Here is a 26,846-nt window from a genome sequence, read left to right on the forward strand (position 1 = left end):
ACACTCCGGGAATGCTTGACATACTTGACCACTCAAACATAACAAACAGTAAGAATCTTTAAACAATGCAGTAATTTAGATTTAGGAACAACTTTGGTAAACATACCTGCTGCATTCTCATCTCCCACAACTTTTGCTGAATTATTATTTTCTTTGTTAGGATTAGGAGCTCTTAGAAACTCAATTCAATACTCTAGTTTGCCAATCTCTCACCACTCCTCACCCGGAAATCAACCCACAACAAATTATATAAAACTAGAAATGAAAAACAACAAATAAATTAAAGTAAAAGAGCAATCAAACCAAGCAGTAGGCGTTGATTTATCCTAGTTCGGATTGCAATATGCAATCCTACATCTAGACTTGATCCCGAGAGCAAAATCCACTAGAAATCGATGAACAAGATTACAAGAACTCTCCTTCTCTCTCTCACACAAGTTCACTGCCCTCTCACAAGAGAATACAAAGACAAACTTTCCCTCTAAGCCTTTTTCTCTCTCGGCAATCTCACTTGTATCCAGAGAAACAATTTGAAGAGTGAATGATGTTATGCCCGATTTTCAGCCCTCCGCCTCCTATTTATAAACCATAGGGGTGGTAATTACAAGACTAACTATTTTGCCTATACAAAGATTAAAATATCCTTCATAATATAACATCTAAGTTAACTAATCTAACTTAGAAAAAATCCAGCCGCACACTCATTCTTCTAACAGGTTCTATTATCTTCATCTTCTAGACTCCATGCAAAAACCCAACAAATCTCCACCATTTTTGCATGATTATCTTCTAGAATCCAGCTCCATCAATTTGCTCTCTTCTTGGATCTGCCAAACAACTAATCATTCACAAATATAAATGTGTAAAAGCCTCAAACAATGATGTAATTTTGACATCTATGCCTTGGAGTTCACTAATAATACATTTAAGCCAAAGACCCTCTTTAATTGCTTTTGTCAATGCAATATACTCAGCTTTGGTGGTGGATAAGGCCACCATCGGTTGAAGGTTAGTTTTCCAGCTAATAGTAGAACCCCAAAGTTGAAAAACATAGCCTGTTGAGGATCTTCTTTTATCCATATCAGTTGCAAAATCTGCATCTAAGAATCCAAAAATGCAGGGATTACCTTCCATATTAACTCCACCATAAGCCAAAGTCATACCTAGGGATCCTTTAACATACCTAAAGGTCCATTTGACAGCATTCCAATGGACCTTACCCGGATTGGCCATAAACCTGCTAAAAACACTCATAGCATGAGCTAGGTCCGGTCTTGTACAGACCATGCTGTACAATAGGCTCCCAACTGCATTAGAGTAAGGGATCTTACTCATCTTCTTAATGTCTATTTCATCTTTAGGGGACTGCTCATGGGATAACTTAAAATGTTGTGCAAAAGGAACTGAAACATCCTTTGCATTACACATATTAAATTTCCTGACCAGTTTGCTTAGGTAAGATTTCTGAGATAAAGACAGCTGCCTTTTCTGTCTATTCCTTCTGATTTCTATGCCTGGTATTTTCTTGGCTTCTCCTAATTTTTTCATCTCAAACACTGATTTTAATCTCAGCTTAAGATTCTCAATTTCTATGGCTGATTGGCTAGCAATCAGCACATCATCTACATATAGGAGAAGGAATATGGATGTATTTCTTGGCATGCGTTTAAAATACACACAACTATCATAGGAGCTTCTCTTAAAACCTTGAGACAACATAAAGGAATCAAACTTCTTATACCATTGCCTAGGTGACTGTTTTAAGCTATATACCTAGGTGAGAAAACCTCGTTAAAGTCTACACTGGGCACTTGGGAAAACCCTCTAGCCACTAGCCTTATACCTAGGCTTATCTTCTTTTCTAGCACTTTCCTTAATCTTAAAGAACCACTTACAGCTAACCACCCTTTTTCCTATGGGTTTATCTACAAGTATCCAAGTCTTATTCCTTTTAAGAGAGTCCATCTCATATTTCATGGCTTCCTGCCATTTCTGAGAATCCTTTGAGTTAACTGCTTCATCATATGATAGGGGTTCTTCCCCTATTCAGCAGTTGCACTTGACAGTGCATAAGACACCAAATAAGAATATCCATATCTCACAGGAGGTCTTGAAACCCTCATTTGTCTATCCCTAGCAACATTATACCTCTCTGGATCAGGGAAATTATCTGAGCTAGAGGATTCTTCATAATCCTCTTGGTCCCCAGAGGAGGATGCTTCATTTTCCTCCTGCTGTCTATAAGAGGATTCATCATAATCCTCTAAATGTTCTAACCCCTGATCTAGAGAGTCTCCTAAGCCTTGATCACTGGATTCTTCTAGCTGTTCTACATCGACTGACTTGGGTTTTTCTGCATCCTTTGATTTTACCTTTTTCTTCAAAATCTTTTGTAGTAGACCCTTCATTAAATGTGACATCTCTACAAAGGTCTTAGGCATATTAGGATCTAGGCTCCACAATTTGTATCCCTTAACCCTTCTGGATATCCTATAAATAGACACCTAATAGCTCTTGGGTGTAACTTACCTTGCTTAGTGTGAGCATAAACAATACATCCAAACACCCTTACATGGTCTATATTAGATTTATGACCTGTCCACATTTCAAAGTGGGTTTTAAGCTTTATAGCTGTGGATGAGGACCTATTTATTACATAGGCTACGGTAGAAACTGCTTCAGCCCAAAAAGATTTAGGCAATCTAGCATGAATTATCAGACACCTTACCCTCTCTAATAGGGTTCTATTCATTCTTTCAGCTAGACCATTTTGTTTGGGATTACCTGGGACCGAAAGATGTCTAAGGATACCATTTTGATTACATAGATGGGTAAAATCCTTGTTGCAAAATTCCAATCCATTATCAGTCCTAATGATTTTAATTTTGCTATCTTTCTGATTTTCTATCATAGTTTTCCAAGTTTTAAATGTTTCAAAAGTTTTATCCTTTGATTTCAATGCATAAACCCAAACCATTCTAAAAAAATCATCAATTATTGATAAGAAATACCTAGCTCCACCATGAGATGGGGTCTGGGAAGGGCCCCACAGATCAGAATGTATGTATTCTAAAGGGGCTTTAGTGGAGTGGATAGCCTTTCAAGAGAATTTCACTTTAGCTGATTTTCCAAAAATGCATGTTTCGCATTTATCTAATGATGTAATATTTCCAGCATCTACAATCCCTTGTTTAGATAATTCCTTAAGCCCTTGCTCACTAATGTGAGCCATCCTATAATGCCATAACCTAGTATGTTCATAGGATTTATTCTCTCCTACTGCGAGTTCTCCACCAACTGTGGATGCTTGCAGTACATATATGCCATTTTGAAGAGTTTCCTTCATGCATATAAGAAAGCCTTTAGATACCATAAGGACTCCATCAACTCCTCTACGGGAGTAGTCATTTTTATCTAATTCTCCAAGAGATATTAGATTTCTTTTTAAGTCTGAAACATACCTTACTGCTGACAGTATTCTCACTGTCCCATCATGCATTTTTATTTTAACATCCCCAATCCCTTCGATTTTACATTCATGGTTATTCCCTAACAACACTTTACCACTATTGATATCCTTATAACTTAGGAACCAATCCCTATGTGAAGTCATATGAAAAGAACAACCAGAATCTAACACCCAAACTTGTTTATCCTCAATATTGGATGCAACCAGTGCATCAGCACTGTCATAATCAAATTCACATATTGAAGATGATATCTCAGCATTCTTTTTACCCTGAAATTCCCCTTTTCTCTTAGGACAATTGAGTTTGATGTGACCTTTTTCATGACATAAAAAACATTTGATAGGTTTTTTATTTGATTTAGATTTTGACCTTGACCTACCCTTAGATCTTTGATCCTTCTTCTCTGGTCTTGACCTAATTGCAAAGGCATCACCCATGGAATTCTTGCCTTCAACCTTCTGTTGTAATTCCTTGGAATTTAAGGCTCCTACAGCATCTTCTAAAGACAACTTGTCTCTTCCATGTTTTAGGATATCAACAAATGTTTCATACGATTTAGGTAATGAATGTAAAAGGACTAGAGCTTTGTCCTCATCATTGTATTTAATATCTATGTTTTCAAGATCTACACATAATTTGTTATATTCATCTATGTGGTCATGCAATTTCTGACCATCTCCCATTTTAAATGAGAAGAACTTGGTTTTCAAGAATAATTGGGTAGATAGGGTTTTGGTCAAGTATAAGGTTTCTAGTCTCTTCCAAAGAGCTTTCGCTGTAGTCGTCTTAGAGACTTCCCGAAGCACCTTGTCTCCTAGACTTAAAATGAAAGTATTGAATGCATTTTTATTGATTTCTTGCCTATGTTTTCTTATATCTATTTTTTGTTCTTCCGTAAGTGTATTGGGTATTGACTTCTCTTCATTTAAAGCTTCTTCTAGTCCTAGATTCCCTAGTAGAGCTTTCATTTTAATCCTCCAAAGACCGAAATCATTTTGGCCATCGAATTTTTCTATATCATATTTTGTCGAAGCCATTCTTGATATTATTGCAAAAGAAAGATAAAAAGAAATGGAAAAGAAAGCTTTTCTTGATCCTAGGGTATGGCTCTGATACCAAATTGTTGAGTTAGACTTACCAGTTTAAGCACATTTAGATAACTTAACCTCTCTCAAATACTCTTTCACGCTCTCGAATACTCTTTCACGCTCTCGGATTAATAAGTAACCGTATATCAACCAAACAGAAAGTAAAGAAATCACAATACAAGATATAAACCAGAAAGATCAAACCATAAGACACCAATTTATCCTTGTTTGGATTGCAAGAATTGCAACCCTACATCTAGTAGTCAAAACACCCCTTGAGCAGCTTTGTTATTCCGTTTGTGCGATCAGCATACAACCAGTTTCCTCCCTTCTATTCCTGAGTACATCAAGCCCTCGTTCCCTCAAGATTACAAGCTACCTCACAATCACTAGCCTTTCTCTCTCAGAATAGAATAATGCTCGTTACAATAGGAATGAGACTCTCTTGTGTGTGACTCTCTCAGCTACCCCCTTGCCCTCTATTTATAATAGAAGAAGGCGAACATCCCAACCGATTGGGATATTACAATTACAGTTTAACCCCTAAACTTGTACTAATAACATTCAGGTATTTTCTTAACTGTCTAATTGCATTCTAACCGATAAATCCACTGTTGACTTCACTGATCTTCTAGGATGACTTGAGGCAAACATATCAACAAGGAATATTATCCATTTCTTTCATACTCTCTTCATCCTTAGTTGATTGATCCGAGGATAACTTAAAATGAGAGGCAAATGCCACATTCATTGCCTTAGCATCTGCCATTCCAAACCTTTTTATTAGCTTTTCTAGATAGGATTTTGGAGATAAGTACAATTTTATTTGCTGTTTAGTTCGAGTGATTTCAATCCCTAGAATTTTCTTTGCCTCCCCTAGTTCATTTATCTCAAATTCTGACTTTAATTTCAGCTTTAGTTGGTGAATTTCTTAATCAGATTGACTTGTTATGAGCATGTCATCCACATAAAGGAGTAGATAAATTGAGATACTAGGTGAGATATGTTTAAAATAAACACAGTAATCATAGGAACTTCTAATATACCTTTGGTTTACCATAACCATATCAAATTTCCTATACCATTGCCTTGCAGATTGCTTAAGCCCATAAAGTGATTTCTTAAGCAAGCATACCTTCTCCACCTTTCCTCTTAAGATTCAAAACCTTTAGGTTGTTCCATTAGTATCCTCTCATCTAGGTCTCCTTGAAGAAAAGCTATGATTACAACCATTTGTTCTAGTTTTAGATTTAAGTGGGCTGTTATGGCAAGTAACACTCGAATTGAGGTGTGTCTCACCACAGGTGGGAAAACCTCATTGAAGTCTATACTTGGGACTTGAGTAAAACCCCTAGCCACCAACCTAGCCTTATACCTAGGTTTAGGGTTACTTTTAGCCCCTTATTTTATCTTATAAAGCCACTTACATCCTACTACTTGCTGCCCTTGAGGTTTTTCAACCAGAATCCAGGTCTGGTTCTTTCTCAAGGACTCTATTTTAGACTCCATGGCTTCTTTCCATCTTTTTGACTCCTTAGAGGTCACTGCCTCCTCATATGTAAGAGGCTCTTCTCCTACCATTTTTGTTGCACTTGTAAGGGCATAGGACACTAGGTTTGAGAATTCGTATCTTATAAGTGGCCTACGACTCCTTTGTCTATCTCTAGCCACATTATACCTTGAGGTATCTAGCTGGTCACCTAAACTAGAGTCTGCATCACTCTCTTCCCCTCTCTCCTCATATTGTGCATAATCCTAATCATGAGGTTCTTCTAGGACATTTTCAGGCACTATGCCTTGGACCTCTAACTCTATGGGCTTAGATTTTCTCTTTAAGTCTTGTTGGTCCTCTATATTGACTGTCTTAGATATAGAGTCTTCATCAAATGTGACATCTCTTGAGATAATAGTTCTTGGCCCTTTAGTCTCAAGGTTCCACAATTTGTAACCTTTGACTTCGGTGGGATATCCTACAAATAAGCATTTGTTAGCCCGAGGTTCCAGCTTGCCTTGCTTCACATGAGCATCGGCCAATCAACCAAATACCCGAAGGTGTTCTAAACTTGGCTTATGACTTGTCCGCCTTCATAGGGCGTTTGAAACTCAATTGTAGCTGATGGTGATCTGTTGATCACATAAGCTGCAGTTGATACTGTCTCCCTCCAAAAAGATTTGGACAAATTTGCATGGAATAGCATGCATCTCACTCTTTCCAATAATGTTCTATTCATTCTTTCGGCCAATCCGTTTTGTTTAGGGTTTCCTAGGGCAGTTAAGTGCCTAATTATCTCACTCTCTTTGCACATTTGAGTGAACTCTTTATTGCAGAATTCTAGCCCATTATTTGTTCTAATGGTTTTGATAGTCCTCCCCTTTTGGTTTTCTACCATTTTCTTCCATGTCCTAAAGGCCTCAAAGGTATGATCTTTTGACTTTAAGACATAAACCCACAACATTTTAGAGTAGTCATCAATAATTGATAGGAAATACCTAGAGCCTCCATGTCTTAGGGTTTGAGATGGTCCCCACAAATCTGAGTGTATATAGTCTAATGGTGATTTTGAGGAATGAATTGCTTTCTTGACTTTTATAGTTTTGCCATAGATGCAGGACTCACATTTATAGAGTCCTGCAACCTGGCCATGACCTAGAATGCCTTGCTTGGCGAGCTCCTTGAGCCCTTGCTCGCTAATGTGTGACATCCTTAGATGCCACAACCTTGCCTGCATTTGGGCATTGTTGCTTGCTATAACAGCTTCCCCACTCAAAGTGGTTGCTTGCAGAATGCATATACCATTCTACAGCACTGCCCTCATTAAGGATCCTTTGGTGATTTTCAAGACTCCAGCCTCACCCTTAAAGTTAAGGCCATTCCGGTCCAATTCACCAAGAGAAATTAAGTTTCTCTTAAGTTCTAGGACATGCCTTATTGCTGTTAGGGTTCTGTATGATCCATCATACATTTTTAATCTTATGTCACCAATCCTTAATACCTTACATTCATGGTCATTGCCTAGCAAAACATTTCCCCCATTTACTTCTTGATAATTTTGTAGCCACTCTCTCTTAGGGTCATATGGTATGAGCAGCCAGAGTCCATAACCCAATCATCACTCTCAGCTCTTTCTGAAACAACCAATGCATCGGCACTGTCATATCCAAATTCACACACTAACTCCACCATCGGCATTACCCCTATCATGAAGATCTTTATTTTTCTTGGGACAATTCCTCTTAATATGGCCTTCTTCATGACAATAATAGCATTTTATAGGGTTCTTTCTAGTTTTTGATCTAGACCGTGATTTACCCCTTCCCCTAGGATCTTGTTTAATACTCCTAAATCTAGCAGTTAAGGCATCTCCTAGAGAGGATTTTCCTTCTACTTTGTTATGCAATTCCCTAGAGTTTAGGGCCCCTATTACATCATCTAATGATAAGGTATCTCTACCATGTTTTAGAATGTCAACAAAGGTCTCATATGATATAAGTAGGGAGTGAAGCAAGACCAATGCCTTGTCTTCGTCGTCATACTTAACATCTATGTTTTCAAGATCTAAGCAGAGTTTGTTAAACTCATCTATGTGATCTTGAAGCTTTTGACTATCATGCATTTTAAAAGTAAAAAATCTTGCCTTAAGATAGAGACGGTTGGACAAGGACTTCGTCATGTATAGTCTCTCCAAGTTGAGTCATATCTCCGCAACCATCTTCATCTTGGATACCTTCCTAAACACTTTGTCTTCAAGACTGAGAATAAGAGTGTTATACGCCTTCTTGAGTATCTCCTCCTTTTGTTCTGCCGTGTAAGTCTTTGGCATTTTTGCTTCTCCCTCTAGTGCCTCCTCAAGGCCAAGATTGCCGAGGAGTGCAGTCATCTTCATCTTCTAGAGGGAAAAGTCGTTTTGGCCGTCAAACTTTTCTCTGTCATGTCTAGAAGCGGATGAAGTAGAGGTCATGATTGCCGATTGAGTTGAGTCTCCCCCTTTGAGTCTTTCTTGAAATCTTGAGTGTGAAAGACGGTAGGCTCTTATACCATATTGTTGAAACAATTCCCACACTTACACACTCTAGGATATCCCTCAAGAATTGCACGCTCACACACACACACGAAAAAAAGGACATAATTTAGGATACAAGAAATAACACAGAATTCAACGTACGCACGAGACAAAGGAGATTTATCTTGGTTTGGATCTCTTTTTGGGAGAACCTACGTCCAGATTGATGAGGGTCTTTCTTTTCACTATCTTGAAAAACGCAAGAACATATTACATGTATTGCACTCTCACACAACCCTATACACAAGCTGTCTAATCTTGGAGATTACAAAGCTGTACACACTTTCCTCTCTTATACACAACACATACTCTTTCTCTCAAGATAGAATGAAAATCAGTGTATTGAATGAGACCTCCAACACTCTTTCATCGCTCTATTTATAAACCATAGAGGGTCAAACTTACAAGGACAGAATCGGTAGCCGCCTTATACATGTGGCGATTATTGTTACAACATGTAACTGACAGTCTAACGGTCTTCTAGAAACCCCTTTGATACTCGTATCCTTTTCTGTTTATTTTCTCTCTCGAGCCTCAAGACTAATCTAAGGCAAATGCTTTAACATCTATGATCTGCTTCATTTTGTTTTGGGCAGTAGTGAATTCCTTCTTGAGTAATTGTAAGACCTCCTCGCGTTGTTGTAGGTACTCATCTACTGTTGTCATGGCTCTTGGTGAGTTTGTCATAGCGGTAGTTAGGGGGGGGGGGGGTGTTATACCCAAACAGGGCCTCAAATGGAGCCCCGTTTATGGCACTATGGTAGCTAGAGTAATACCACCATTGTGCCAAAGATAGCCACCTATTGTAGCTCTTGGGTTTGGCAAAGCACATGCATCTTTGGTAGGCTTCAAGGCATTGGTTGACCTTTTTGTTTGGCCATTAGTCTCGAGGTGGTAAGTTGTGGACATATGCAGCCTACTCCCAGGCTTTTCAACAACTAATGCCAGAAATTGTTGGCAAAGATCTTGTCTCGGTCAAATACAACCAACTTTGGGACTCTATGGATCTTAACTACCGAATCCAAGAACTGTTTGGCTATCTCCCGAGCTGTATAGGGGTGAGTTAGGCTTACGAAGTGGGCAAACTTGGTCAGTCAGTCCACCACCACCAATATCACATCTTTCCCCTTGGATTTTGGAAGCCCCTCTATGAAATCCATCAAAACCCCCTCCCAGGCTTGCTCGGGGATGGCAAGGGGTTGGAGTAGGCCTAGGTGTGCCACTTGTTCATGCTTGCAACATTGGCAAGTGGTACATGTCAGCACGAATTCCATCACATCTTTCTTTAGACTTGGCCTGGAAAATAGTTGTCGTACCCTATAATAGGTGGCCCTAATTCCTGAGTGTCCTCCTAAGGGAGTCATGGAGGGATTGTAGAATTTTGTTTTTCGGCAGCCTGTCATCACCCAGTACCAGCCTTCCTCTGAATGTGATTAACCCATTTGAGAATGTGTAGCTCTGGTTCCCAGCTGGTTGGATAGCTAGTTGGGTTTGCAGGTCTTTAAGCCAATCAGTCTTTTCATAGCTCTCATTTATATCCTTCATCCAATCTGGAATTATGGCAGTGATGGCCTGACAGGATCCTCCTGCTTCTCTCCTTGACAAAGCATCAGCTACTAGATTTTCCTTTCCTTGCCAATATTGGATGGTTTAATCCAAGCCCAACAACTTTGAAACCCCCTTTCTTTGCAATTGAGTGTAGTCTTTGCTGCAACAAAAATCTAAGACTTTCATGGTCGATCTTGAATCTTGGTAATGAAGTGGCTGCTCAGCTCAAGGTAGTGCCTCCATTTGTCCACCGCTATCAGCACCATGAGTAACTCCTTGTCATATATGTCACAAGTCGCGACTGGAGTTACCGCAATTTTGATTTTTTCCTTGCTGTAACTTTTATCATTTCTTATTTCATTTACCACTGTAATTACTTTACTGCTGTAATTCTGTTACCAAAATGGTTAGCCTATGGAGAGCACACGGGCAAGGGCTAGAATAGGACAAAGACGGTTGTTGTAACCGCAAGGAAGGGTATGATCTGCTGTGGCACCGCCCTTGACAAGATTGTATATACTCTCCAAGGCACTCTTGGAGAGGATTAACGAATATCATCAAGGAAATTCTGATTCTCTCTCAACCTTCTCTCGTCTCTCCCTAACTCTCTTTCTCTCTATTCTTCTATGCTTCTTCCTGGTTGCGACTTCCTGATTCTCACTGAATTAGTAAAGCATCCATTGTCACAGCCTAGCAGTAACAATATACACTAAACAATACACTCAATCCCAAATGCTTTGGGGCGAGGGCTTGTCTAATGTATGCCAAGGGCCTCCCCTCTTGCATTAACACCGCTCCCACTCCACTATCACACGCATCCATTTCCACCACAAATGTTTTTGAAAAATCAGGTAATGATAAGACTGGAGCTTGAGTCACGGCCTTTTTCAATGTTAGGAAGGTTGCCTCTGCCTTAGGATTCCAATGAAAGCTGTCCTTTAGCAGCTCTGTCAGGGGTTTGCATTATTATGCCATAATGTTGGATAAATCTCCAGTAATACCCTGTTAGCCCCAAGAATCCCCTTAGCTCCTTAACTGTGGTGTGTCTTGGCCACTCAATCATAGCTGATATCTTCTTTGGATTTGTGCTCTCTCCTTCCATTGAAATCACATGCCCCCAGCACTCCACCTCCCCCTTGGCAAAGGTGCACTTTGACAGCTTAACAAACAATTGATTTGATTTAAGGATCTTGAAGGCTGTCTTTAGGTGTGATTGGTGCTGATCAAAGTTTGGGCTATAGATGAGTACGCCATCAAAGAAAACGAGTATAAATTTTCTCAAATGAGGAGTAAAGAGGTGGTTCGTCAAGGCTTGAAGGGTGGCTAGGGCATTGGTGAGCCCAAATGGCATGACAATGAATTAATATAGGCCTTGGTTAGTGCCAAAGGTTGTCTTAGAAATGTCGGCAAGGTTCATTCTAATTTGGTGGTACCTTGACCAAAGGTCGAGTTTGGAAAAGATGGTGGCTCTGGTGAGATCATCCATTAAGTCTTCTATAATAGGGATAGGGAATTTGTTTTTGATTGTGAGGGTATTAAGTTGGTAGTAATCAACACAACTACTAGGTGCCATTTTTTTTTTCTTTTTTTCTTTTTTTTTTTTTACAAATAGAATTGGTGAGGCGAAGGGGCTTTGGCTAGGTTGTATGATTGAAGTGGCTAACATTTGCTTGACTTGTCTTTCAATCTGTCTTTTGTATAGGAGGATATCGGTATGATCTAATCTTTATAGGTTCCAAGTTTGGTTTGAGATGAATTGAGTGGTCAAAGGCTCAGTTAGGGGGCAGGGATGTGGGTTCAACAAATAGATCCTTAAATTCTATCAAAAGTAGTTGTAAAGCGTCAAAGTGTGATACCTCAGTGTAGGGCTGCAGGGGGATAGAATTCTCACCCTAAGTGTGTCTCACTTCACTGATTTCTTCTCCTTCTAGGTCTGAGGCCTGGATGGAAAACATCTGGGAAATCTGCCCCTGTTCTTCTGCAACAACTTTTGTAACTTCTTGCCTGGTATCATTTTACATTCCCTTGTTTCAAGGTTGCCAACCAGGGTTAGTTTCCTGCCCTCAATTTCCACTATGACTTCCAGCTTATTGAAATCAAATGTTAGGGGGCTAACCGTCCTCATCTAATCTACTCCCAGGACAATACCACATCTTCCTAACTCCAAGATCCTTAAATCAGCTGTAAACTCTTGCCCCTGCATTAGCCACTTCAAAATCAGCACACTTATAGTGGTTGTACATCTTGTTCCCATTAGCTACCATCACTGATAGAGGTGGAGTGGCCGTCATCTTGCACTTCAACTCGGTGGCAATTGCCTCATTTAAGAAGCTATGGCTGTTACCACTATCAATCAATACCATAAGTCTCTTTTTACCTGCTTGTCCCTTCACCTTGATAATTTTTCCAGGGGGGCCTCCCTTCAATGCATGGAAGGAGATCTGCCCTCCCTTGTCCGCATGCTCTTCTTCCAGGGTATTGCATGTATCTTCATCCATGACTTCTTGTTCTCCTTCCTTTCCTTCATCCATGCCCTCCATCGTCAGCAGCTGCCTCTTTACACTGATGGCCAGGGCCAGGGGCGGATGTAGGGGGGGGCTGGCACGGGCTTCAGCCCGTGCCAGCCCCAATTAAATAGTAAAAATATATATAATAAATAGTAATATATATATATATATATAAATATATAAACTCCTAAGCATAGCCCAGTCCCAAGCCCCCCTATGCATCCGCCCCTGGCCAGGGCTATATCGTCCCTGCACTTACAGCATAAAACCCCGATTGCCTCCTCAGCTCCACTGTGGGGCTCTTGGTTGTGTTAGGATTAGTACTTGTCTTAGGGAAACCTGAGCCATCCATGTAACTGTCACCCACGAGCAGTCCATGTAACTGTCACCCACGAGTTACCTCTTGTTGATTGATTGGTGATAGGGCCTGGTTTAGTCATGGCCTTGTTCTTCCTAAATATGGCCTCTAAGGTAAGCTCGTGCAATCTCACCTTCTTCACCACTTGCCTCACGATTGCCAGCATCATCATTTTAACCATCAATCTTAGTTTGTCCTTCAGGCCACTAATAAAGCTTGACACAAAATAGTGCTCAGTTAGGGCTGGCTGAGAGCTCCACATTAAGGCCCTAAGGTCCTCAAATCTGTCCTGATAATCAATCACCGATCCCTCCTGCCTTAGTTTGTTAAATTCCTCAATCACATTAGACATGTTCCTTTCTCCAAAGCGTTCACATAACTCCTCTGCGAATTCAGACCACCCCGCCTCAATTCCCTTCATTTTAACCCATCATTTGTACCACGAATCAGCCATATCATTTAGATAGGCTGCTGCCAAGTTGATTCCCCATCCTTCAGCTACATTATAGAATTGAAAAAATCTCACATCAACAGATCCACCATCTAGGCTTGGATTTGTCAAATAGAGGTATCTCCAACCGGACATCGGTGTGTGATTAGGAGTGTGAGGAGTAAATCCTCTTACCTGAACCACTTGATCATCATCTTGCAATTCATCCTCTGGAACTCTAGTAGGCCTAGGGAGAATGCCCTAGCTGGGCAGGATCGAATCAGAAACTGCTCGGGGAGGGAATTCACGGGGTAACCTGAAATGAGGCAGTGAGGACAGCATGTTGACCGTACTGTTAATCCACTGGCCATTTTGCTCCATCGCCTCTCAGTGCCTCTCCAATTCTCGTTGCATGCTTTCCCGAGATGCAGCCAGATCCTCCCTTCCCTAGGTCACCGCTGCATGCGTCTGAGATCCCAAACTCTAGTGCTTCCATCCTCATCTCCAGCTGCTTCAAATGAGTTCCTTCTGCCATCACTCTGTTATCCCCGTGGCCTTCACCTTCGTCCCGCTGATCACTTCTCCTACAGACTGATGGTGACTCGCAATCCCGACCACTGTTCGCAATTAGCAGCGATCCGATTGGCACCTTCAATCTGCACCAACCACAACTCTGCCGCCCAGGATCTCCAGCTCTGATACCAGAATGTCAAACCTCCAATCTGAGACTTAGGCCAATTCTAGAATTATAAGGACTGAGAAGAGAAGTAGAATTGGGATGGAGAATTCTGAGAGTGAAAAGAGGGAAAGAATTTGTATATTTTCACACACAATTCCCATCCTCTTACACGTAGCCCTTTTATAGGCTCCTCCTTTCGGTTGTAACTACTTAACCAAAAAGGTACAAGCAGCCTAAGCCTCAACTGCTTAAAGAGATGGAGTTTGGGAAGAAGCAACGGATGGTGGTACAAGAGGCAGCTTTGCCTGGATTGAAGAGCATAGAGCAACAATAAATCTTTGAACTCTGCTTTATAAAACCAAAAACTTTGAAATGGGTTTTGGGTTTGGATGGTACAGCCAAAAAGGAGTATTATTAGGCAGGCATGCCCATACTCAGATTACTGTAAAATTGTTTGTATCACATATCTTGGATTTTTCCTGGTTGAAAAACACAGCATAAGTTTTTTAGAATTTTAGATGGAATGGAGGGTTGGCCAAAGCGAGCCAACCCTGTAGAAGTGTCCACAAATTATGTCAGCCATATGTCTTGATAGCCATACAGCACCCGCCTAGCGAGTGCGGATGTGGCATATTTAGCCAACCGACCCTTTTTAAAACACAGCATAAGTTGAAACCCTCTTTTCTGGTTTCTATGACAACCCATTTTTTTTAATAAATTTTTGAAATGTGAAGAGTACTCTATTTTCAAAGAACGTCAGGAGAGTTGGGATTGATTGATGCCCTTGGTTTATTAAAGACAAATTTGGTCCTTTTAACTTGATTGAAAATATCTGCTATTCTAATTAAATACATTAGTAACTACACTTATTTTTCAACATCCGTGTGGTCAATGTATTTCTGAAATGTAAAGACTAAGGAGTACTCCTTATAATTTTCATAAAATCTCAAGTGTTCAGTGTGTTCTTATTTTCAATGTGGTTTCTTAGTCTAATAGCGGGAATGCTCATGGACTAAGTTGTTTCCACTAGCAGCAGAACACACTGACTACTAAACTTTATGGTATTGGTTTTAGTGGGGAATCTGTGCAGAGCAAACGAAAAGAAGTTTGTTAGGACGACTAACAATTGGCTTTACTTCAACTTTTCCTAGTTATTATTGACCGTGATGTATACAGATTGCATTAGGTGGTGAGAAAAACTGAAGGGAAATTGCCATTCCTTTCTGCATTTTCTGCCTAAAAATACTTCTGCTCTTCCATCCAACTGTTTGCTACATGTTTACGGATGTGCTTGCCTTCAATTTGTGACTGGCATGCAGTTGGCAGCTCTAATTTTCCTTATTTTTGGCTGGAGTAGAAATGTCACGGCGTCTTAGGCAAAGGAGGAAGAGAAGGCAGAGGTGGCTTTGGGGTTCAATTGCTGCTGCAATTACACTTGGAACAGGTGCCTTGGCATGGTCTTACCTTTCAACTGGAAGAGGGTCATCTTGTACCAACAAATCCATCATTCCTGAGCATGACCATGCAGCCGATTGATGAATTGCTGATGATCAAGTAGACTGCTGAATGCAACACAATGAAGCAAAATAAGAATGCAAGAGGTTGAATATGCCATCTTGTGGATACCCCGATATATTACTTTCTTGAGGGTTGCATAGTTGCTACCTCCCAGGATGTATAGTTCCATAATGATAATAATTATGGTAGTGCCTTGAGCTGCCAAACGGGAATGAGGTGATGAATGCATCATACATTTGATTGATTTTTTTGCATGAAAATCAGGCTTTTTCTTGTGCTCCTGTGATGTTGAGACTATAGGCAATTGAAGGGGGCACAAGGAACAATTCCAAGTTTCTAGCAAATTCAGGCCAGCTGGACATGTGCTGCGAATGCTCTGCCATCGTAACCATGGAACAGGTTTGGAATACTACTTGTAGGAGAATGCAATCTGTATCTTTTTTCTCATTAGCTTGCTGGGAAATCCCCCGAACATGGGGGTTGTTACTACTGTAAAATCTTCTTGACCCCAAAGTTTGGATTTGTGCTTCTTTGTTTGACACAGGTCAGTGGGGTCCATATCTCTGTCCTGGAAGCTGACCTACTAATAATATGCTTCCAGGTATGTTGAGATCGAATGGTGGAGCAAATTTTTTACTGCAAGTAAGCTTGATAGAACAAAAACTGTCATGAAAGATTGTCATAACTATGCACTTATGACTTACCTGCTTGGGGTAGGATTGTGTAGGTGCACATGGTGATGGACCAGTACAAGCGGTAGGCCTATGGAATTTTTACCTTTCAAACTCACTATGTGATCTTGATTGGTGTGGGTGAAGCCTAGCGAAAAGCTTGCCGATACTTGTTAATTCAATTTTTGACTTGCTAATGGAATTAGTCTAATAGCTTGGTGGTTGCTATTTTTTTAACTCTTTATTATATGCCACCTCAGTTGTTGCTTGATTCTAAGTGAGATTGGGATGTCGGGGCTAATCCATTTAGCGATGGGACAGTTCGTCATCTTGTTGACAGTCCATGGGCCTTGCCGACACACGCACGGCCCTAAACAAAGGGTTTCGTGTGGGGCTTTGCTTCCTTGTAATATTAGAGATAGAGATTGGACCATACACGCCATGCCGCATGTCTTCAAGTTTATGGTTGCTTTTCGTCAGCTATTTTGGATAAGACTAGATCGTTTCGTAATTATCCATTTTTTTTCTCCTTTTTTATTTGAACCTAAGAAGATCCTGTAAGAAAATTTGTGGACCACCCGGCGGGTCTGTACTAGTTATTGTACATATATTTTTGTAATTTTCAATATCCAATAAAAATGTTAAATGAACAAAAAGTTGCAAGTAGTGCTGGCAAGTGCGTTAAAAATATGTATTTACGTGATGTAACTATTTTTATTATGCTGAAGAAGTTCAATTAGCTCCTTTTTTAAGTATAAATTAATTGGCTTGAGTAGATAAATTAATTACATTCAATACTTAATTGGCGGCACATGTATCGGCAAGAAAAAGGAGAAAAATGAGACAAAATAACAGTGTCCGAGGAAGACAAATCGGGTGGGCCTAGCCTTGGGGGCCCAAAGAGATAATGAGCGGCGTGGGGGGCAGATTCTAATTTACGAGGCGGATGGCAAAATCACATGGGTACTTGGCCCGCAATCCACACTTTCATGCACCCTTGTCTTCCTAGTACACATACCGTAGCCAGCCAGGTAAGGCTATTTAAGTAATTTTGCCTGTGGATTCTACTCTATCAGAAACTTGCGACTGTGAATGTGATAATAATAACCATTATCAAATATATTGTGGCATATAATAAAATTATTATATCTTTTTACTGGCACGTTATTATTGTGGTTAACGAATACGATAATTTTTTCTTTATATATGTATAAAATCATCATCATCATAATGAAAAGAATTGCCTATGCATTATGGTTGAAGTTGAACACGCACGGACATAAAAAAGTTCATTGCATCCTGTTGAGAAACGAATGTCCTGTTCTGAATGAAGGGCTTAGTATAAATAAATAAATAAATAAATGAATGAATGAATGAATAGGGATTATATTTGGATTGGGTAACGGGTAAGGGCTGGCTGCGACCATGCAATACCTATTATTATGGGTTGGGGCCAGAGTGGTGAAAAGGAGACCCCTTCACTCCTCTTTTTTCTTCTCTTGTCATTTAATTATTCGCTTCTTTCGTTTCTTTCCAATTTCTACTCCCACTTAAAACGCTTTTATGGCTGCTATGGCACTTTCAACCCCACCCACGAGCTTCGTTTCTCTTGTTGACCAACACAGGTTAGCTGATTAAGCGGTCCTCTCCATTGCAATTAACGGAAATTTTCAATTACCAGATTTTTATAACCGGACACGTTAAAATGATATTTATATTAAGAATTTCTATTTATAAATTCATGTAACGCATTATACTAATCTTAAAAGGAGAATTAGGTAAGAAGCATTTACATTCAGATTGTTTGGTGCCCTGCAGATGGGATTTGGTTCCATTTTCATATGACTCTCTCTCTCTCTCTCTCCATCTTTTCTCTTCTATCTACGACAGTTGCTCCTGCAATCTCTCTCTCTCTCCCCCTTTTTGGCAGTTAAATTGGGACACATACTTCATTTTCTGACTAAATGACAATGCCTTAAATTATAGTGACCCACCTTCCCCTTCTCGGTTTTATAATCTCTTTCTTCCTCTCCCACTTCCCAAAATATACCTTTCTTTGCATTGTCAGGGAGAGAGAGAGAGAGATGAAGCAGTGGGTCTTGGCATTTTTCCTTCTAAATTTCTTGACCCAGCAAGAATGGTGCCATGTTCAAGCTCAGGGAGGAGATGGCTTCATCAGAACCAGAGGGGTGCATTTCCTGTTGAATGGAAATCCCTACTATGCCAATGGCTTCAATGCCTACTGGTTGATGTATCAGGCTTCTGACCCATCTCAGAGAAGCAAAGTCTCAGATGTGTTCAGAGAAGCTTCAAGCCATGGCCTCTCTATTGCAAGAACTTGGGCCTTCAGTGATGGTGGATACAGGCCTCTCCAGTACTCTCCCGGTTCTTACAATGAACAAATGTTCAAGGTCTCCTTAATTGCCTCTCTCTCTCTCTCTAACCCACCAATTAGTTTGCTTTGTTTTTGAATTTTCCTGACCATTTTGCCTTCAATTATTTTCTGGGTTTGAAGGGGTTGGATTTTGTGATAGCAGAGGCCAGAAGGTATGGGATTAAGCTTGTGTTGAGTTTAGTGAACAACTATGAGAACTTTGGGGGCAAACAACAGTATGTGAATTGGGCTAGAAGCCGAGGGCAGTATCTCACATCTGATGATGATTTCTTCAGAAACCCTCTTGTTAAAGGGTTTTACAAGGATCATGTCAAGGTAAAGCAACAAAACATATTCTCTGCTACTATTTCTCATTTGGGTTTTGATTACCGTGTTTTGTCATTTGGCAGACAGTTCTCAACAGGTACAACGCCATCACTGGAGTTGTCTACAAGAATGACCCCACAATCATGGCCTGGGAGCTTATGAATGAGCCCAGATGCACTTCAGATCCATCAGGACGAACCATTCAGGTTTGTCTCACATTCAACTATACATGGTGACTCTTTAACTTCTCCCTTCACTTCTTCAGATCTAACTATTATCACTATAGTTGGATACAAATGGATGATTATTTTGACCATTTTAGTAATCTGCCTTCAGCCTTTGTTTTCACATATATGGTGCAATGAATCCATGCTAAACTGTACCGGTGGCTGCTTTGTCTGGTAGGCCTGGATAGCAGAAATGGCTTCTTTTGTGAAGTCCATAGACAGAAATCACTTGCTGGAAGCTGGTCTGGAAGGATTTTATGGACAAGCCACACCTCAAAAGAAAGGACTAAATCCTTCGGGTTATAATATAGGAACAGATTTCATTGCCAACAATCGCATCCCTGGAATTGATTTTGCTACTGTCCACTCCTACCCTGATCAATGGTAAGCCACTTGAAACTATTTAGCAGCTGCTTTGAAGAGTTAATTTTCCCAATATTGTTTTGATGGTTCATTTGCAATTTTGCATGATCAGGCTATCCAATTCAAATGATCAATCCCAGCTTGCTTTCCTGGACAATTGGCTCAACACCCACATTCAAGATGCCCGGCAAATTCTTCAGAAGCCATTGCTTCTAACAGAGTTTGGAAAGTCCCGGAAAGATCCGGGCTTTAGTACCTACCAGAGGGACCTTCTGTTCAGCACTGTCTACTACAAAATATACTTCTCGGCCAAGCACGGCGGTGCAGCTGCCGGAGGCCTGTTTTGGCAGCTCCTGGCCGGAGGGATGGACTCCTTCCGGGATGGCTATGAGATAGTCCTCAGCCAAGACACTTCAACTGCAAATGTCATAGCCAAACAGTCCCACAAGCTGTACCAAATCCGGAAAATTTTCGCCCGGCTGAGGAACATACAGAGGTGGAAGAGGGCCAGGGCTAGCAGAAGGGCTCAGTGGCGGGCCAGGCACAAGGGGAAGAGGATTGGGAACTAGGAAGATGAAGACTTGGAGAGCTTGCCAAAGTTGAGTTAATGTGTTCGTGTTATAAGGGTATTTGTTTGTTAAGGTTTTTAGATAATGGTTTCTCTTCTAGAGATGAGTAATGGTTTCATCCAGGAGGGTAAGTCATGAGTGCTTAATTAGGACAACTGCATTAAGCAAAATTCTTGCTTAATCTGAGTCCTGTAATGTGCTTGTTGAAGATGATGAATGTGTCTGCTTTACTAAAATAGTAGTGAAATATGGCCATTCAACATGTTATGATAAATTAAACAAAGGCATGACCAAGCAACTTTATTCATCATACGTCTCCCTTTCTTTTCCTTTCATTTTCCTTCCAAACATGTCCCCAACTTGAAATCCAGGTAGAATAAAAACCACCAGCCTAGCACTTCTTCTTGCCTATGTGGTAATAGCAAGGATGCTCTCTGTGATCGAAAAGGTCACACATTTAAATTGCGAAAATAAGCTCTCTACATAAAAGCGAAGAGAGAGCTGAGCACATATACAACCCTCACATTTGGAAAGCAGAAACCCTGCATTTGGGACACCCTTTTTAGACTTCAACCGTCATTTAATGACTAAGAAAAACAGCACTTGTATCAAGGACTTCGAGTTCCTTCTCCCACCATGTAAACTTTGTAAAGGAAGAGTTTTGATTAGCCACTAGTTTACTGTGCACGACATGGCTGCAGATGGCATTTTCACACCCTTGCAGACAGTGAAATGTAAACTTTATTTCAAATAATACTGATCCTGCAAAAGAATTAGGGTGCTGTATACAGATTAACAAAGAAACAAGAAAGCAACTCATCTAAAAGAGTAGTCAATGTATACGACTATGATCATCTTCTGTCAATAACCCAGTGCCGGATTGTGTATATAAGAAATCCCAAGCAAAATCCGGCTGCACCAAATACCACGATAATTCGAACCCACAAATAGGAGATAAATGCCTTGAGCACAACTGCATCCCATAACCAAAGCCACAAAAATGAGAACACAGATCCTAACATGGCACCCACGGCCACTTGGCTGATTGTATGAAGTTGCTGTGAAACTCGCAGCCATGACTGAAAGAAAACACAGAAGGGAATAAAAATGTTGTAAGTAACCTTTTATATGTTATTAGTTATGTCTACATCCATTTCCGGTTAAAGGCAATCGGCTTTCTCATCTTATGAGTACTGCAAAAGGTTATTGAACTTCTGACAGGACAGAGAAGTAAGCTACTTGACTCGGTTGAAACCGGCTAATGATTTTAATTAGAAGATGGATAAACTTGTAATATTTGACTGAAAAATAGGGTAGCTTATAAAACTAATCTGAAGTACTAAACAACTTTGTTTGTATTTACATGAAGACGAGTTCCAGTGTCCAAGCTAATTTTTGCCTTATAATGGTGTCCTGAAGCGGGACATAGTTTTTGGTAAGTGTCTTCTTCACAAGTCTATTTTGCAGGTATATTTAACAGATTATGTGATGAGAAAGCCAAATACAACTTACTTTCAAGGGTATCTCATTATTAAAACTATCTTTCCATGATACTTACCAGATATGAGCCGAATGCAAAAGCAAGGCCACTAAGAGTTACTGAAAGGACGCTAGCTCCAAGCCATTGAAACACTGCAACAGCCATGCCAAAAGAGGAATTACAAATCTAAACTAGAGGAAGGCTAGATAGATCATTGGTATCACTACTACAGGCAGCTGCAAGAAGAAAACAACCATCTACTAGAAATTGGAAAACTGACTTGCATCCCACTCCCTGCCCCATAATTATTCATCTCTCTACAAACTAGGCAAATGCAAGCACAAAATGAGGAAGAATAAGTAGAGTACACTGGGAAGGAAGTGCAAATGCGTTAAGGATGTCTTTGTTTGGATGTTCCATGTGTCAAATCATTCCATTTATGTGTCACATACTATTCAGAAAGGCAGAGTCTTCTAGAAGTAATCATTTTATCTGCTCTTGAGAAAGGGGGGACGAGACAAATCCAGAAAATGGGAAAATTGAATCTCTAGGTGAAACATTCTGATTATACCCAAAAAAAAATGGCGTCATTAACTAATCCTAAAATGAAAATTCTAGTAATACATGTGGCAACAACATATTTTGTTCCAGAAGCTACTAAAATGAAAATAGGAGAAAAAGAAGCACCATGTGAAGTTCTATGTTTATAATAATTGAAGATTTTGAATCCCAGAGTCTGAAATCTTACCCTACTAGATCAGATGGCAAAAAAGAAAGAGAGGAAATAGAAAGGATCTCAAACACTGCTTTCTCATAATTGTATATTTAAATTCCATCAAATGTCAGAACCTATTCCTGATCTTTTTTGCCCCTCCTTTTTCTTTTCCATTCTTGATGAGAAACTATTACTAGCCTACAGTAGCTGATTTGGCAAGTCTGGAATATGAGCATGCCAGGGAAGAAGCATTAAAAAATTTAATCAGAGTAGTCCTACTAACTTCCTACAACTATAAAATCTTGAAACTGGTTCGGAATGTACCATACTGAAAACTTCTCAGGAATGGTATTGAACATACTAAACTTAAAACTATGCTGTTTTGAAGATGGCAGTAGCAATTTGAGGCTAAAAAAAAAAAACAAGTAACCAATTATAACAAAAAATTGAAGAAGCAGAACAATACACATAAAGAAGCAGAACGTGACACATATCTTATGGAATCAAGAGATATTTTTCCTTCACTAAGCCAAACCAAAATTAGGGAAATGAAACAACTAGAGGCTGAAGTCCATAAAAACTGAATTAGTAGTTTATCTTTAGAAGGTAAATAATGTTCAATTTTAAGATCATCCATGAGAGGGGCTGAGGAAGAAATTACTTGACATGACAGTAAATATGACAGTAAAGAATATGGATTGTGCATGTGAAGATGGCATTCCAGGATCAGATCTCAATGTAGAAACGGGACGCTCTTGGTTTAGTATCTGCTTCAGTATGGTTGAGAGCCCAACATTTATAACAGAGCCCATAGCAGCCCATAAAGCTTCAGCATCATGCCTCCAGAGTACAATTGCACTGAAAAGTGCCGTCACAAGCCACTTGCTCTGCAACCAACAGAGTAAAGCCTTAAATATCAAAGAAAAGACATCAAACTCAGATACAGATGGAAATATTGATGTATATTTCTTACAAGGCAAAACCCAACTTTGCAGAACTTAAGTCCATGTTCTGACCAAATTAAGCACAATTATACTTGTAAACAATGTTTTGAGTTTGAAACACTAACCAAGATCCAAAGACACAATGGACAGCTGATGAAAAGAACTACTATAAATGAAAGTGAAAATAACAATAAATGCCAAACACATTTTGTAAACAACAATAACAACAACATATCAAGTCTTAATCCGAGTACGTGGGAAACACATTTTTGTAAACAAAAAAAAAAAAGGATAAAACTTAGATACCATGAAGAATGCTGTTTCATTCTTTTATTGAATTACTAAGGCCTTCATTAGGAAACAAAATTGAAAGGCTGAAGACAGAAAGGATTTAACTGAGGGTGAAAACCAGAGTCAACACTATCGCAACATCACCAAAGTGAAAGAAAATGAGGAGTTTCTTGAATGGTGCTTGGACTCAACAAAGAACAGGAATGAACAGAATAATCTGACTTCCTCCACCTTGAATTACAAGCAAGATTATGGAATAGGAACATTTCATATTGGCACTGCACAAAACATATGATCAAGACTACTTCATTTGATGTTTGTGCTGTGTAAAGATACACCAACTTCTAGTGACTACTAGAATTGCAAACAATGGCCACAATTAGGCAATCCTATTGAACCAAAAGAAAGGCAAGACAAACAAGTTTGCTCTGCTGTTTTTCAGAGAAATTTTCAATTGAACAAGGAAAGGCCTTTCCACCACCATCATGAATTCCAGCTCTCCAATGTCTAGAATTCAAGTTAGCCTTCCAAGACAAACATTCATCGTTGTATGCACATGTTCATATACACAAAAACCAGGCCTTCAGATATAGATATAGAAGACTCTTCTTCTGGTTAGTTGTACGGCAATGGACTACAGTTTCTCAGTTTGTTTCTAATTTGGGTTTTCTTGTTCTGAAATATGACTAGTTAAGCGAAAAAGAAACTAAATTTTCAGACCTTGAAACTGGAACTGGATAATTTAAGCCGCATAAAACCCAAATTTGAATCTAGTTATCCAAATTCATTAACTTAACCTTTCGTCCATGCAGTGGAACTCTCAAGATACATTTTATAGGTATTGAGAACAGATGATGCTAACCAGACGATTGAGTGTGGATTCGAGCCCAGAAGCACCAAAATTTGGGCGAAAATCGGAAGACCCTTGAGCCAAAGCTTCCTGTTCAAAGGCCCTACCACCTTCGTCGCCACCACTGCTCCCGAAAGCACCGGTTGGAATCAACCCATTCATGGCATTTCTGAGAGCTCTCTGGGAAACAAATTCACCACGATAACCCAACTTTGAGGAGGGAAACCGGGAACCGGAAAAGGGTTTCGGAGATTTGAGACTGGGAAGGCAAGTGAAAGTGAAAGTAGCGGTGGGTTTGTAGAAAATGGCTGACATTTTCTTCCCTTTTGCGTCAATGCCACAATCAAAAGGTTATCGTCGTGGGGGCACGTGGGATTCTGATAATCAAATCAATAATAATTTCGTTAAGCCAATATTTAAGCTTAGAAAACTCCAAAGTTAGCATCTCAACCGCCTCTCGCAAGCTCAAACCTTGGAATCCGGCCATATGTTGAGAACTTTGGGATAAAGCTTAGACACGTGTTACTAATCATTCGGTGGTAGCTTGGCTGCGACGTATTTGTAGCGTCCATATGTTTCAAAGCTCGAACTTGGGATAAGTTTAACTAATCATTCATTATACTGCCATGAGAAGACCACATTTTGTAACAAAAATAATGGGGAACACGGTCAAGTAGATAGATGCCTAGCCTTGTTAATCTGCTTTTTTTTTATTTTATTTTAATTAAATGTCTAATCTTGCGAAAACCACATCATCTAAATATGCTCTATATATATTCGCCTATTACCCTTTAGAGAAACTACAATTTCGGAATAATATTAGAACAAAGATTCGACAAAGACAATCTTACAGAACAAGTAGTGGGTTTAATTAAATCTATTGGTTGGATGGCAGACTTAGCAGTGTGTGCGACACAAGCAAACATAAGAATTTGTAATGACAGTACGAATCTGATGTTTTAAATCAGCCAAAACCAATACTAATAGAGTAACTGTTGGGTTGGGCTTGGCTGAGTTTTTCCAAAAGAAAGTGGTAATATATTTAATTTGACACATAATTTTCTATTATACATCATTAATTAGTCACTTCATATGCAAAAGTTTATAATAATGTATTACTGTACTTAATGGGTCAGTGACGGCCCAAAACTCTAGGAGAAGGCCCATATAAGGGCCAGTTAGGCAGGCCGAAGCACATTTTACGGCCCATCCGTAGTACCTATCCAATCAAAAAACCAAAACCAAACTAAACCAAAATTGGCTTGGGCACGTGCTTGCTTACTTTACTTGGTTAAAGTTGAAATGAAATTTTCGCCAAGATTTTGTGCTCCATGCTGTCAATAGAGAAGCTAGTTTTGGAATATATGCCAATGTTTGCATCGTTTGAAATTAAATGTTGATTCCATGGTGATGTGTTATGTCTCGCATCAATTAGCCGATGAAGCATCAGGTGGGTACATAAAATGTTGTGCCTAACAAATAATTGTTCTTAAAATATAAGCACACCTTTATTCCTTTTATAAGTGGATAGAACAGATTGAGAGATCACGTCACATTCTACTTCTTCAGATAATAATTGTACACAATTATTTAACAATAATTATTTAAAAAAAAAAAAACTTATAATAAAAAATCTCGAATCCAAAAAGAAAAGAAAGAAAAAAAACTACACATATAGAGTGGATCATTGCCCTATTTTTCATATAAAGCGATATATAGGGCAGAATCCATGAAAATGAAGCAAATGCTCAATGCATGAGGGGGGTGTTTACTTAATGCTGTCTCTATGACTAAGCACCCATAAAGGCCTTTTCAAATATTCTTCCCCCACGTACTTTACAGCCAAGAAAGTTGAATGATCATCGCCTTAAAAACAAAGAATAAGAAAGACAAGAAGAGAGAGTGAATGAAATTAATATGATTTATCCAGCAGCAGCAGTATCAGCACAAGTGGGCAGTGATTGCAGATTCCAGAGGAGAGCCATTTTCCTCCATTAGAGCAATCTTTTCAGGAATCCCACCACTATTATTATTATTATTATTATTATTATTATTGTATCGGATTATCCAAACAATGAAATTCGTTTCGTTGCATACTGGTTTTGGGAGAATAAAGCAGCGCGCGCGAGTGAGGACGGGCGCAGAAATCATGGGACAAATGGATGGAGCCCATTCCTAGTTATTTCGTCATGATTCCTTCCCTTCCTTCTCTTCGCAGAGGTCGGGAAAAAAAAAAAAAAAAAAGCCAGGCCCTAATGGCTACTAAATTTGGCTGGATTACGCCTGTTTCCCGAAGAACTAACTGCTTCATTCATTCCTTCCTGTAGAAAGAAAGCATTAACATTAATTACCCAGGGAGATGGAGAATTTTCAAAA

At 39.6% G+C, this 26,846-nt stretch overlaps 3 protein-coding genes and 1 non-coding gene across 15 annotated transcripts in view; 2 read left to right on the top strand and 2 right to left on the bottom strand.

The window, feature by feature from the left end:
* The window catches only part of LOC127805041 (uncharacterized), a 28,443-nt gene extending 9,929 nt beyond the window's left edge, over positions 1 to 18,514 (top strand). For 4 of the 11 annotated variants that reach the window (XR_008023797.1, XR_008023802.1, XR_008023804.1 and 1 more), the window contains exons 4-5: positions 15,499 to 16,058; positions 16,204 to 16,996. Coding sequence is in view for 3 of the 11 variants with exons in the window: in XM_052342212.1 (XP_052198172.1) it covers positions 15,499 to 15,677 (179 nt within the window). In the remaining 8 variants the exon portion in view is untranslated. Of the gene's footprint in view, positions 1 to 15,498; positions 16,997 to 18,148 lie in introns of those variants that run through there. The other 7 variants (XR_008023799.1, XR_008023800.1, XR_008023798.1 and 4 more) reach the window with 7 other exon arrangements.
* Positions 14,666 to 14,795, bottom strand: LOC127805424 (U11 spliceosomal RNA). The gene has a single exon (XR_008024150.1). It is a non-coding gene; the product is annotated as a U11 spliceosomal RNA (small nuclear RNA).
* On the top strand, positions 18,415 to 20,497 carry LOC127805042 (mannan endo-1,4-beta-mannosidase 7). The gene is made up of 5 exons (XM_052342216.1): positions 18,415 to 18,741; positions 18,846 to 19,040; positions 19,115 to 19,237; positions 19,437 to 19,642; positions 19,734 to 20,497. Exons 1-5 carry the CDS (start codon positions 18,415 to 18,417, stop codon positions 20,188 to 20,190), a joined length of 1,308 nt encoding a protein of 435 aa, XP_052198176.1. The 3' UTR covers positions 20,191 to 20,497.
* On the bottom strand, positions 19,971 to 24,968 carry LOC127805043 (lipid phosphate phosphatase epsilon 2, chloroplastic). 2 transcript variants are annotated; one of them, XR_008023805.1, is made up of 5 exons: positions 24,483 to 24,968; positions 23,047 to 23,272; positions 21,749 to 21,822; positions 20,715 to 21,269; positions 19,971 to 20,624 (listed from the first exon to the last, which is right to left on the bottom strand). XR_008023805.1 is itself a non-coding variant. In XM_052342217.1 (4 exons), exons 1-4 carry the CDS (start codon positions 24,783 to 24,785, stop codon positions 21,042 to 21,044), a joined length of 831 nt encoding a protein of 276 aa, XP_052198177.1. In that variant the 5' UTR covers positions 24,786 to 24,968; the 3' UTR covers positions 19,971 to 21,041. The 2 variants fall into 2 exon arrangements, 1 of the variants encoding a protein (XP_052198177.1); XM_052342217.1 differs by having other exon boundaries at positions 19,971 to 21,269.
* Positions 24,969 to 26,846: the final 1,878 nt, after the last annotated feature.

Source organism: Diospyros lotus, chromosome 6, assembly GCF_014633365.1.
Source record: "Diospyros lotus cultivar Yz01 chromosome 6, ASM1463336v1, whole genome shotgun sequence".
Lineage (NCBI taxonomy): Eukaryota > Viridiplantae > Streptophyta > Magnoliopsida > Ericales > Ebenaceae > Diospyros > Diospyros lotus.

Excerpts from the sequence above, each read along its gene's own strand:
- LOC127805042 (XM_052342216.1), top strand. The coding sequence starts at position 18,415 with ATGAAGCAGTGGGTCTTGGCATTTTTCCTTCTAAATTTCTTGACCCAG. Across the intron at positions 19,041-19,114 it reads TTTACAAGGATCATGTCAAG|ACAGTTCTCAACAGGTACAA; the intron begins GTAAAGCAACAA and ends GTCATTTGGCAG. Across the intron at positions 19,643-19,733 it reads CACTCCTACCCTGATCAATG|GCTATCCAATTCAAATGATC; the intron begins GTAAGCCACTTG and ends TTGCATGATCAG.
- LOC127805043 (XM_052342217.1), bottom strand. The coding sequence starts at position 24,785 with ATGTCAGCCATTTTCTACAAACCCACCGCTACTTTCACTTTCACTTGC. Across the intron at positions 23,273-24,482 it reads AATCCACACTCAATCGTCTG|AGCAAGTGGCTTGTGACGGC; the intron begins GTTAGCATCATC and ends TGTTGGTTGCAG. Across the intron at positions 21,823-23,046 it reads CATATTTACTGTCATGTCAA|TGTTTCAATGGCTTGGAGCT; the intron begins GTAATTTCTTCC and ends TGGCTGTTGCAG.